The sequence below is a fragment of the Thunnus thynnus genome, chromosome 3, assembly GCF_963924715.1.
Source record: "Thunnus thynnus chromosome 3, fThuThy2.1, whole genome shotgun sequence".
Taxonomy (NCBI): Eukaryota; Metazoa; Chordata; class Actinopteri; order Scombriformes; family Scombridae; genus Thunnus; species Thunnus thynnus.
Genome location: NC_089519.1, coordinates 24,770,530 through 24,782,098, shown reverse-complemented (window position 1 = coordinate 24,782,098; position 11,569 = coordinate 24,770,530). Strand labels below are relative to the sequence as shown.

The 11,569-nt window shown below is 41.1% G+C and overlaps 1 protein-coding gene across 3 annotated transcripts in view; it reads right to left on the bottom strand.

The window, feature by feature from the left end:
• Window positions 1-11,569, bottom strand: part of hhip (hedgehog interacting protein) — a 36,698-nt gene that overhangs the window by 10,292 nt on the left and 14,837 nt on the right. For all 3 annotated transcript variants that reach the window (XM_067584947.1, XM_067584948.1, XM_067584949.1), the window contains exons 5-11: window positions 6,934-7,085; window positions 5,247-5,420; window positions 4,301-4,444; window positions 4,031-4,149; window positions 2,525-2,648; window positions 1,475-1,620; window positions 37-118 (exon numbers count right to left, since the gene is read on the bottom strand). In XM_067584947.1, the coding sequence (XP_067441048.1) occupies window positions 37-118; window positions 1,475-1,620; window positions 2,525-2,648; window positions 4,031-4,149; window positions 4,301-4,444; window positions 5,247-5,420; window positions 6,934-7,085 (941 nt within the window). The remainder of the gene's footprint in view (window positions 1-36; window positions 119-1,474; window positions 1,621-2,524; window positions 2,649-4,030; window positions 4,150-4,300; window positions 4,445-5,246; window positions 5,421-6,933; window positions 7,086-11,569) is intronic.

Genomic DNA, 11,569 nt, shown 5'->3' with positions numbered 1-11,569 from the left:
AAAAAAAAAGAATTGTACTTATTGAACTTCTTGTACCTTTTGGGGTCCACCAGCTTGTAGAGCTTCCCACTGTGTGACTGCGCCATGCTTTTACTGCTCGCTAGTATGTAAACTTCACCTGAAAAAGAGGAATAGTCACATGGAAGTGATCCATCTGCATGATTTGCATTATACTTTTTAATATGTTGCATATGTCCCAGTGATTAACCTTTGTGCTTGAGGACACAAATGAGTGCAATTACACCACAAGTCCATGCAATGCATGTGCAGTTGGACTGAGGAGAGGAAAGGAGTAGAGACAAGAGGGGCGAAGACAAGAGAGGAGAAAAGGAGACAAGAAGACACAGCAGGAGAGGAGAGGAGAGATAAGAGGACATGAAGATGAGAGGAGAGTGAGTGTAGCTAAAGCTTCTGCAATGCTGCACTTGCCAAAGAACCTTAAGAAAGAGTTTAATGGGACAATTGGATACTCATGACTGGGAACCAGGCGGATAATTTAATGAGGAACAAGCCCGCAAGAAAATTCCATAAGGGGACAAATTGTAAACATGTGTCTGTGGGGCCCATACTTTGGGACACACGCCCACCCCTCCACGATTCTTGCACCACTTGCAAATCATGATCAAATGCAGCAATCTTTAAATACCTCTTCAAATAATAACTCCAAGACCTGGCAAGAAGCGTGATCAAACATTTCTGATGGCTGTGTGAGTGATCCACATCACATGTTCATTTTAAATCAGAAACATCAGAGCTGACAGTTAATAATTCTGTGAGTGTCTGGTGGGGGTCCAACTGGTAAAAATGTTCTGTATCTTATTAGTGTGCTCACCTCAGCTCACCCCACCTTATCTTAATGCTGCAGTCCCACAGGTAAACAGTAACACATCTCACTACCCATGCAAAACACTGCCTTGTAGGTGGCCCAATACGCAGGGGTGGGTCTTTGGAGTATCAGTGCTATCTTATGGAAATGACAATTAATCCAAAAGGAAGTACACACTATTTAATATCCTGTTGGGAATGTGCCATTGACGTAGAGTCGCAGAGTTATTAGTTTCCCTGTAGTTTGAGTGGAACTTCCTGTTGGCTCAGAGTGGCAATTTCCAAGATTTTCTATCTTGTTTCTATGCATCACCTACTGTTCGTGTAAAACATTACAAACATCTTGTTAAATAACCAACTGGGAAATTCCTCACATGGAGGTTTGATGTAAATAATGTAGCATTGTTAAATATACAACACAATGACCGTAAGCCATGATTTTTCCATAGTTTTGACATCTGTCATTTGGAGTCAACAAGCTTTCAAAGGTTCATTTTGAAAAACCTCAATGTGCCTTCAGATAATATATTAACACACAGATGTCACTCATGTGGATATAGTGAAATTAGAACAACAAAGGAAGAGAGAAAAGACAGAGAAGGCCAGATTGAAAATCCGAGATTTATCTGTCTATCATCACCCTACTAACCCAGTTCATCTTCTCCGAATCCCAAGATGTGTCCCACAAGCATAGAGCCACAGGAACCAACTGAGCCCAGACATAGAGCTTTCTCCAGCCACTGTTCACCAGCTGCTGATGTTGATAATGAAGACTTTTGGAGGATCCGCAGGTTACTGAGACAAACAAAACACACAGGATAAACTTAATGTTCAATTACTGCGACCATTGCTTTGTCTGTATATCTAATATAGACTATTATATAATACTGTATGTTATCTACAATACATTATATGCACATTTCTTACATTTATAATTCATTGTACAAATGAGACATACAATGCCGTTTATTTGCAGCTTAATTGGCTAAGTCAAAGTTGAGATCTGGAAACAAGGACAACTTTTACTTCCTGTTACATGGTTCACTGACCCATCTTCCTTTTCCACCCCATGTCCCACATGGTGTTATTTAAGACCTCGGCTTTTAGTTTCAAAACAAACATCATCCCGGAGCCTTCACTTAGCCACAACAATATGCCCCCAAATTGTAATGAGGCACAGAATTAACCGACCACACATTGTTTTAAACGCAGTGCCAACTCCTGATATTGTACTCCCCCCCCAACTATTTACTTCCTTTGTTTACTCAAGCGTCAGTGTTTGACATCAGCAAAGTAGGATGAATTACAAACCAAAGAAAAGTGTGAACAGCACAGGGCAGGATGTCTAATCTCCATTTACACAGTTTGGGCTGAGCCGTAGTGGTGACAGTAACATAAAACTTGTTTTCCCCCACGTGGATGGAACTTTGTGTTTACTTTGGCATAAGCCCACGCTAGGGACAGATTTTTCAGTGTGAGAAGAGAAGGAAGAGTCATGTTGATCTCGATAAGACTGAGGATGGTTCTAATAACTCATAAATCGACTGTACTTGAACGTCAAAAGAATGAAGCCACTGCAATGTGTACAGCTTTCTGACATCCAACTATGTAGGGAGTCTAGATTTCACAACATGTAGTAACTTAATTTTTTTGTTACATCGTTAATCAGCACTGTGTGGAGTACATTGGTTGTACTTACCCGTTTTTATCTCCAAATACATAACTGCCATACAGTCTTCTAGACTGGCAGCCCCTGTAGATAAAGCCCCCCACAGGTGGTGCTCCTCCACTGGACTGCAGGTCATAGACAGAAGGCTCATTTTCTACAGAGGGACAAGGAGACAAAGGTCTGATTTATATTGCTTTCAGTCCTGCTGCCTGCCAGTCATACAGTGGTGCTACCATATTCTGCATGCATGCATCACTAGCAGAAAATGTGTTTTCATAGAAGCAATCTATTCCATCTCACTGAGATGAGATAATGTAATAATCAGTATATGCATCAATCTGCATCCTACAAAGGTTGCTACCATCTTTACTTAAGGGTGTATTATATTTTATTCCAACAGTAATAAGTGTTGTTTTGTTTGCACTGGAATAAAAAAAAAAACTATTAATGTTTACTTCATTTTGTCATGAGTCCATTCCACGTAATGGTTGTGTGGTTCCTATTAGCTAGACTCACTTCAATAAGTAAAAAGGAGAACAGAGTGAATCTTGACTTAAATGGGGCAGCAATATAATTGAAGACTTCTTTCATGGCAGCCAACTTGGACCTTCAAATGTCTCTATCAAAACTAGAATGTATTTTTCTTTTATTCGTAAGTGTGATGTTGAGGCAATACGGCATGTTTTCTGGATTACAGTTGCCTTGGCAAAGGGAAACATGAATGGAGGTTTGAGGCCTTTAAAAATTTATGATCCAAGACTTGGTGTGCTCATTTCCCAACTGTTATCACTTTAGAGTTTGGGTAACTGGCTAAATCAGGCATCAGGCCAGGAGGAGCATGAATCTCTGACAGGAAGAGGCGCATTGATTAAATTGGAGTGAGAGATCAAGGTTGAAGGATAAATTGGGGTTACTAAAGCAACACTCAATGTGGCAAAGATAACTTGAAATTAAGTAATTTGAAACAAATAGCTGTAATTTTTTCTTTGTGAAGAGAAGCAGGGTAAGCATCGTCAAGGCGTTGCTGGTATCGATTATATTCTCAATGTGAGACGAACAAGAACCCCTCTCAGCTGTGTTTTCAACAATGCTAAACCATCATCTAGACAGTTATTGTTGTTGACAGCTTTAAATCTTACTTGTGGACACAATCTCACATTCCCCTGGCAAATCCACACTCTACAAGGGGGAATCGTTCTAGATCACATCATTTTTACATTTAACCTTCACTGTCTCTGCATTCAACCCAGTGTGTTTCTAAACTTGTTGCCAAAACACCATGTTCTTACAAAATGAAAGGCATTTGTAAAAACAGATGTCATTTTCAGCAGAATAAATATGAAAGGTTAGACAAGAGGTTGATGTATTTTCATTTTTTTCTTGAGACGTAATTCCATCAAAAAAAAAGTCTCAGGCAAAGGATACACTAATTTATTTATATCATGAGCTGTATTAACAGCACAAAATAATGAACTCAAATACAAAAAAGTCATCAGCATTTTTGGAAAAAACTTAAGGAAAAACAGAATAACTCACCGTAATCTTTTCCCTTTGTAATCTCCAATATTCTTCCTGCTGATGAGTTCTTGCCACTGGCATCTGTACAGAGGATCAGGAGACTCCCATTGTCTGTCTGAAGCCGATCCACTGCACACCTACAGAATACATAATGCCAGGAATTAATATAGGGGAACTAGAAGTAATTTTCAATCAGGTGTAGTAGCCTTTTTTTTCAGAAATAGTAAATACTGTGTTTATCTCTTCAGTGTGATGCCGTTGAAGTGTCCCATCAAGTGTTCGACTCACCTGCCTGGGTCATGTAATCCATGGGCAAAGATTTCAGGTGGCTGGTTGGTGCTGTTGAAGTATGGATTGTTCCGTGGTATGGAATAGGGTGATGTGCAGCAGTCCGTGTCCACATCGACCCTTAGGACGGACCCTGTGAAATCACTGCATTCAAACACACAAACAAAATACACCTTCACAATGGTAGGAGCTAGGAAAGGATTCAATCTTGGGGCACACAACAGCACTTGGCAGGGTTTCCGACAGTGTCTGAGTTGACCTCCTGTTGGGCTTAAGCATTGGGGATTTTTTTTTTTTAATGTATTTTAAGATGTTTTCTAAACTAAAATGTGTTATAAAAGTAGTATAGCTCCTTTATGGAATAGCTCAGTGCATAGCGAGTGTGAGGTCGAGAGAGAGAGCTTGTGTGTGTGTGACGGTAGGGCTGCGGCGACACTGGTCTGCAGCGTACACAGACGTGGGGACGAGCCAGAGGACGACTGCTGCTTAGAACCAGAACCGGCATAACCTGCCTGCCATCCGGAGAGAGACACGCTGAGAGCAGACTGAGTAGGCAGAGAGCAGGAGAGTTTCTGCCGAAAACAAGCACAGAGACCCGGGGAGGCATGAGAGCAGCTGCTCACTAGCAGCTACGTGTGTTTACAGCAGAGAGCAGGCGGGAGGACAGAAGTCTCTCTCTGCTACTCTGTGCTGCGACTGTGCTGCTGCTGTGGACAGTCACGGAGCAGACACTCTCAGTGTAGCGTATGTAGTAGTTAGTTAGGTTTTTTTTGATGAACGTGGGCACTGATACGCAAAAATGAACTAAATGGGTTTTATTTCTATAAAAAAAGCAAGAAATGTAATTGGTTTATCAGCCTGAACACCGTGTATCACCAGTAACAACTTTTCTGGCGGAAACCCTGCTTGGTCATCTAAACCACAATTCTTTGACCTCTTATCTCACCTGAGTCCATCCATCTCCTCCATATCATCCAGAGTGATCATGCCATCTCCCAGGACGATGTGCAACAGGCCATCAGGGCTGAACAGAAGTTGACCGCCTAGATGTTTCCTGTGCAGCTCTGCCACTTCCATTAGCACCCGGACCGTCCTGGTGTCCACTTGGTTTGGGTTTTTCCTGAAGAAACACATCATTGTCACTGACTTTCTGTTACTGGGGCGCAAAAATTATAGTGGCTACACTACAAAAAGACTTATATTTATCAAAAATATCTAGAACATTTCTACACCTACAGTATATGCTTCCATACAGTCTCATATAAATATTCAAAGATATTCATTGTAGTATGGTCTTGGTAAGTGGCTTTTGTGTGGCCCAGAGTTGGCTCAAAAGTATGTTGATTAGGTTAAGCGCCACTAAAAAAATGTGGTGTAATGTTTTGAAATATGCAGTGTAGACATGATTTTATAAATGAGGACACAATGATTGTCTTTAATTGCTTTAAAGAATAATTCTGTTAGTGGGATGATACCATGGTAACGGCAATAAACGCTGACATGACATACCAAATCAAATCCAATAATTTTAAAAGTTTGTTGTCTGAAGACGTTGAGTCTAAATCTAAAGCAAATACAGTGGGTGGGAGATGTAACACAGACTTCCAAATGTTGCACAATTTTCTAGTGCAAAGTGAGGATTTGGCTTCACAGTATCAGCAACAAATATTTCATGATGTGTTGTTTTGGGTAGGGTGTTTAAAGTCCTGCAATTTTTTAAAAAAGGAGCTTGCCAAAGACAAAAAAATACTCTACTCAAATACTGTCATTTCTCTATTGGACCCTCAAATTACAGACTATATGCTGCAGTCACCAAGACTGCATGCCAAGACTATAATTGAGATTAGATCATTAAATCAAACATACACCTGTGATTATGCAAATTAAAATGTGTCATTTAAACACGTTCGTGAGAAAAGATTGTTCTCTTAATCACAGGTCATTGTGAAAGTAGTGTGAAGTATCTACACAGCAAAAGGCAAAACACTGCTTTCATCACAGGGTTTCATCATAATGAATGACCATAGCATATTCAGCAAAACACTACACACAGAAAGTTAGTTTGGTGAGACGTGTGACCTACTTTCTAAATCCTTTGTGTGCCCTTCAAGCTTTTTATTGTGTATACTGTATCTGTATCTGTGTCTACTGACAAAAATATGTCAAATCAGTGTTGTTGGCTTTTAATAGTCAATGATAGAATCAATCCCTTCAGCATTTCATGATCAGGAAGTTTCTGTTTTGTCCTATTTTTATACATTTTATCTTATTACATTAAAAAAAAGCTTACAATTTTTACAACATACATCATTTTAAGTATTCAGCAATAAATATACAAATTAAAGCTTCTTTTGAAAATGTGGGGATTTTCACCAATTTTCATACAACACTTCTAATCACAACTGATGACATTATAAACTGCCTTGTATTTTTTTTAAATAAAGATACCTTAAAATAATCTTGTTTAAACAAGTAGGCTTTGTATGAAGACATGCATGGCCAGGCTATGATAATCCACAGTGGTAAATAAATAAGTTGCTATGTAGACTGTGAGGCAGCTGAGGTTTTGGTGTCCTTTCAGGCAGTAAGCAACCTATATTTAAGGTAGATTTGGCACACACTTCTCCCATTACCTTGAAACGGTGTATTCAACCACACGGAGAATGTGGTCGTGTGGTCCTATGGCCCAGCGCTCTTGGTTGGTGGTGTAGGAGACGTAGAGCTTGCCATTCTTCTTGTAATTGGGGTGGAATGCCAGGCTTAGCAGGCCTCTTTCATCTCCACCCTGCAGTCAGATGAGAAACACAAAAGATCCAGGAGTTAATTATGTCCCTCCTCAGCTTCTGCTTGGCTGTGTGGGGTTGGAATCACCCCCCTCGGCCATCTTCATCATCACCAAGACCACTACATGAGACCCCAACACACCCATCACCCCCTACCTCCTTTAATTCTTCAACCTCCCTAATCCCCTTTTTTATTTATCCATCACATTCCCTTTCACACCCCTGCTATTCTCTCATTCTTTCTTTTTCTACCCTCGCCTGTTTCACTTCACACCTTCACCAACCTCCTTGAATATACCATTACCAACCATTATAAAGCATTTGACTCTGGGTAGAGCTGCACCTCCTCTACAACCCCCCGCCTTTACCCAGTCTTCTCTGCAGCCTGGTTATGTGCGCTTGTCCTCAGGGTCGGGGGCCCCTGTGACGCCCAGGCCCTCCCGGTGGCCTCCATTGTGCAGTGATTTGTGTGTGTAATCTTTGGGGGATATCCGTGAATGCTACGCTGAGTGGCTGAAAGAATTTATTAGCTCACTCACAGTTCATAGAGAGCACAAAAGTGCAGAGTGCTTCAGTCCGTGCTTTTTGCTCCCTGTCCCCTCGTTCCTTCCTGGTTTACACAAAATCCATGCAAAATTTGAGGCTTGGAAGGGGGGAGGGGAAACAGCGTAAAAAAGGAAAAATGAAAACCTAAACAAGGAAGGAGCTGCCAACTCCCACTGTCTTGGCAACATGTTTAGAAAACATCTAAATTGCTTGTGTAATATGTAAACCTTTGTCTCACCCCGGAGGCAGCTACATCAGTTGTCACTACCCTGGTGGTCCTCCCATCATAGTTAGCTGTAATAATCAGCTATAGCATTTCATTCCCTAGGCAAAGCAAGCCAGGTCGGCCCTTTTTTTTTATGTTGTACTCTCCCTCACTATTTTTTCTTGACAAAAGAATGAACAGAATGCTAGGCTTAGGTGTGAAGACTGTTTATAACGTGGTCCCCATGTGATTGTATCCCTCCAAAACAGCTTGATGTTCTTCCTTGATTCCTTTTTTTTTCACTAGGAAAGTTTAAAAAAGGAAAACAGAACATCATGGGAAGATGATGTCTTACTCATGGCAAACAAACAAGCATCATGTCCACAATTAACACAGCTGCATCATCCGTCAGGTATTCCCTCTGGGGATGGACCAATTGCATTTTTCTTGGCCAATTCTGATTGCCAATTTTTAAAAAAGCCTGAACTGCCAATACCGATCCCAGCTGATACTGATTTTCTTTAGTTTGATATATTTTAACAGTTTACAACAACAAATTAATTAATTAATTTAAAAAATGTACCTGTTTTTTAATAAACTTAATGATCTGCATATAAAACACTAAACAGCTTTAACAACTTCTCCAAATGAAAATAAAATAAAGTGTACCAAGTTCCATAACCTTATGACATTTTTTCTACTTTTTCAAATGAAATTAAAATGCAGAAGTTTACAGTTTACAGTCCCACACAGAAGACAATCTATTTCTGACCGGCGGTATGTGCAAAAGAACAGAGCGAATAAGGAAACTGACCTGATAAATACAATAAAAACATACTGTGAAATGCTGGAGAGAGTAAAAACTTTATGTTCTACATGCTCCTTGAAGAACGCTTAATTTTATGTTAAAATTATCTACAATGAAATTGGGGATTTCCCAGGGTTTGGCAAAGCTCTCGGGGAAATTCCCATTTTTATCCGAGATTATGTGAAGAGGCCGACTGACCTGTTCTCTTTGGCAGATGGGTGCGCCAGCTGCAGCATGGTGACCGTCTGAGGGAGGTCGTGGTGGGGGAGAAACCTGACTATGGAGAAGTGCATATATATGGAGATTTTGAGTATAATCCGTGTAAGGTAACATAGCCTGGTTACTCTCAATAATCAGGTTTCTTGTCTACATGTTAACGTACTGGCGGAATCGACCAGGCGGAAAATCGGCCAGTTTCGATCAGTGGCTGATCAGTGCATCAGTGCACTCGTAATTCCCTCTCAAAATAGTTACAAAGGAATTCAGAATAAAATAGGTCTTGGTTTGGGCTCTGGATAGGTGTAGTCCATGTGACAGGCCAAGTAACACACATCATAAATTGGTGTACTGGATCTCCCAGTTCTGTTTGGACTGGGCCAGGTCCGGCCCAGTCAAAACAGCAGTGACACAGGCCACATGCGAATGCAAAAGACATGACTCCTTGCAAAGGAATGTACTTGAAGTACCAATGAGCAACAACAGAAACCCACATGATAAGCCACACGGGTTCAATCAATCTGAATATGAAGTGAAATGTTGTGAAAGTTGACAAATAAATCTCCACCCAAAAAGGCAGAGCTTCTCTGCAAAGATTTATGAATACTACTAAATGTCAGATTATTGAAGTCAAATAAAACAGGAGTTATGTGGGAGAGGATGCAGCACACTGTGCAGCTGGATGTGAGTCGGAGCAGAGGTGACTGCACTTTGCCAAAGAAAGTCACAAGGTTTCATCTTGGGGAGAGAAATTCTCGCCCTCACCTTAAAATGCTGGATTCATATGTTGGATTTGAGGATACAGTGATCCACATCCCTTAAGTTCGATTCTAGCTGGGGATCTTCGTTGCATGTCATACCCATGTCTCTTCTCTTGTTTCCTGTCTGCCACGTCACTGTGACTGTCCAATAAAAGGCAAAAATGCCCGAAAAAGAAAAAAAAAACAAATTCCAAAAAGGCCTAGATCCGGAGTCAAAAGGGGACCACCAAGATACACAGTGTTTAAATGAGCTGAAATATTAGCCCTCTTGCTAATGACTAACTCCTTCAGCAGCAGGCGAACAGCAGAGCTGGCACCAGAGCCATAAGAAACAAACACTGCATCAGAAAGCCTTTCACTGCAGAGCCAGTCCATGGTTGATTAAAAGAAGACAAAGTGCCAACCTGTGGCTCCTGAGCATTGATTATTGTAAAACTGCTGCCAAAGCTGCAGTAGGTAAGATATTCTTGGCACGCCTCAAAAACTAATGTACTGTACAAACAAGCTAATTTAGAGAATGGACAAACTGCAGGTTTCACATACTGTCAGCGGCAAAGCTACTTTTTGATGTGGGTTTAGTTAGATTTAGGGGCCTGCCATCTCCAAGTTTCTATCTATCTATCCAACTGTACAGACTGCTGTGTCAACTTAAAACACATTCCCTCCATTTTCCCTTGAACATCTTTGTCTTTTTTATGATCATTATGATCATTCATCATTCTTCCACAGCCAGGCAGGGGGTTCTGATTGAATCTCTCATGAGGTATTATCTCTTCATTTTTCACAAACACCTGCCTCTGCATTCCTCTTTTCCCTCCAATTCTGTTCTCTGGGGCTCCAGCTTTGGCACTGTCAAAGGTTTGGCGTCGTTCCACAGAAAGCTGGGAAAGTGAGGTGCAGGGATGAGGAGCGGTTGTTATCTCACATCTCACGGTGCATTACATGGAATGCTGACCCTGTCTGAGTGGTGGAGGCAGTGACACACAACGCTACGATTTCCAATTCTGCAGGGGCAGCTGTCTTTTGAGTCCAGTGACGCATGTGTTGGCTCATGCATTGTTAGCCCTGAACCTTTTGATCCTCTCTGGCTCGTGGGCATTCCTCTACCGAAAGACATTCCACATGAGTTGATTGGAGCAAAACAATGTCTACGCCCTTCACTCAAAGACTACCTGAAGCATCTACACTCACACTTCCCTCACACACGCCTCCTGTGTAGTATTCTTGTTTCACTTTTCTCTTGTGCAATGAAAATTGTACTGTTAAATCTCCAGTGCAGCCTCTCCACCTGTTGATATATAAATCCAGCGAAAAGCACACAACAATCTCATAATACATTAATCCTTCCACCCCAAGAGTAGACTCTTTCCTATCCAAACGTAATCCATTATCTGGCCATAAAGTTAATAGAAAGATGATTTCAGCTTTCAGTAGTAGACATCCCACTGTTTGAGAATAATAGTGAGATCAGCATGAGTTGCCTCTAGTCGGAGTAAATAGTAAAGATGAGTAAGGCCACTTATTTTCAGCCCTGAGCCTCTGATGGCCGCTGAGAATGCAGAGCAGCTGTCAGCGGAGCAGGGACAAAAAGAGTAACATGCTGTGACTTATTTGTTTTAACTGTGAAATATTTTATTGCAGGGCCCTGTTACAAAGGCTAATACATGTCAGTGGACTGTCAGCTTTGCATTACTGCTCGCAGATGTCTTCATTTATAAAACTCACTGTCACTTTCACACACGCTACTCCAGGGTGTCTTTTCTAAAGCTTTGCAGTGCGAGATGTCGTCATTATTTGAACAGAGGCTACAGCTCAGCATCAGAGTCTGCAAATAGCACCAGACACCACAGACTATAAGGAGGTTTTAAATCAAAAAGCATCACTGTTGGCTTCAAACTATAGCATCTTAAAACTGGTTGCGTTGAGAACAAATCCAGACAAGTTCATGCA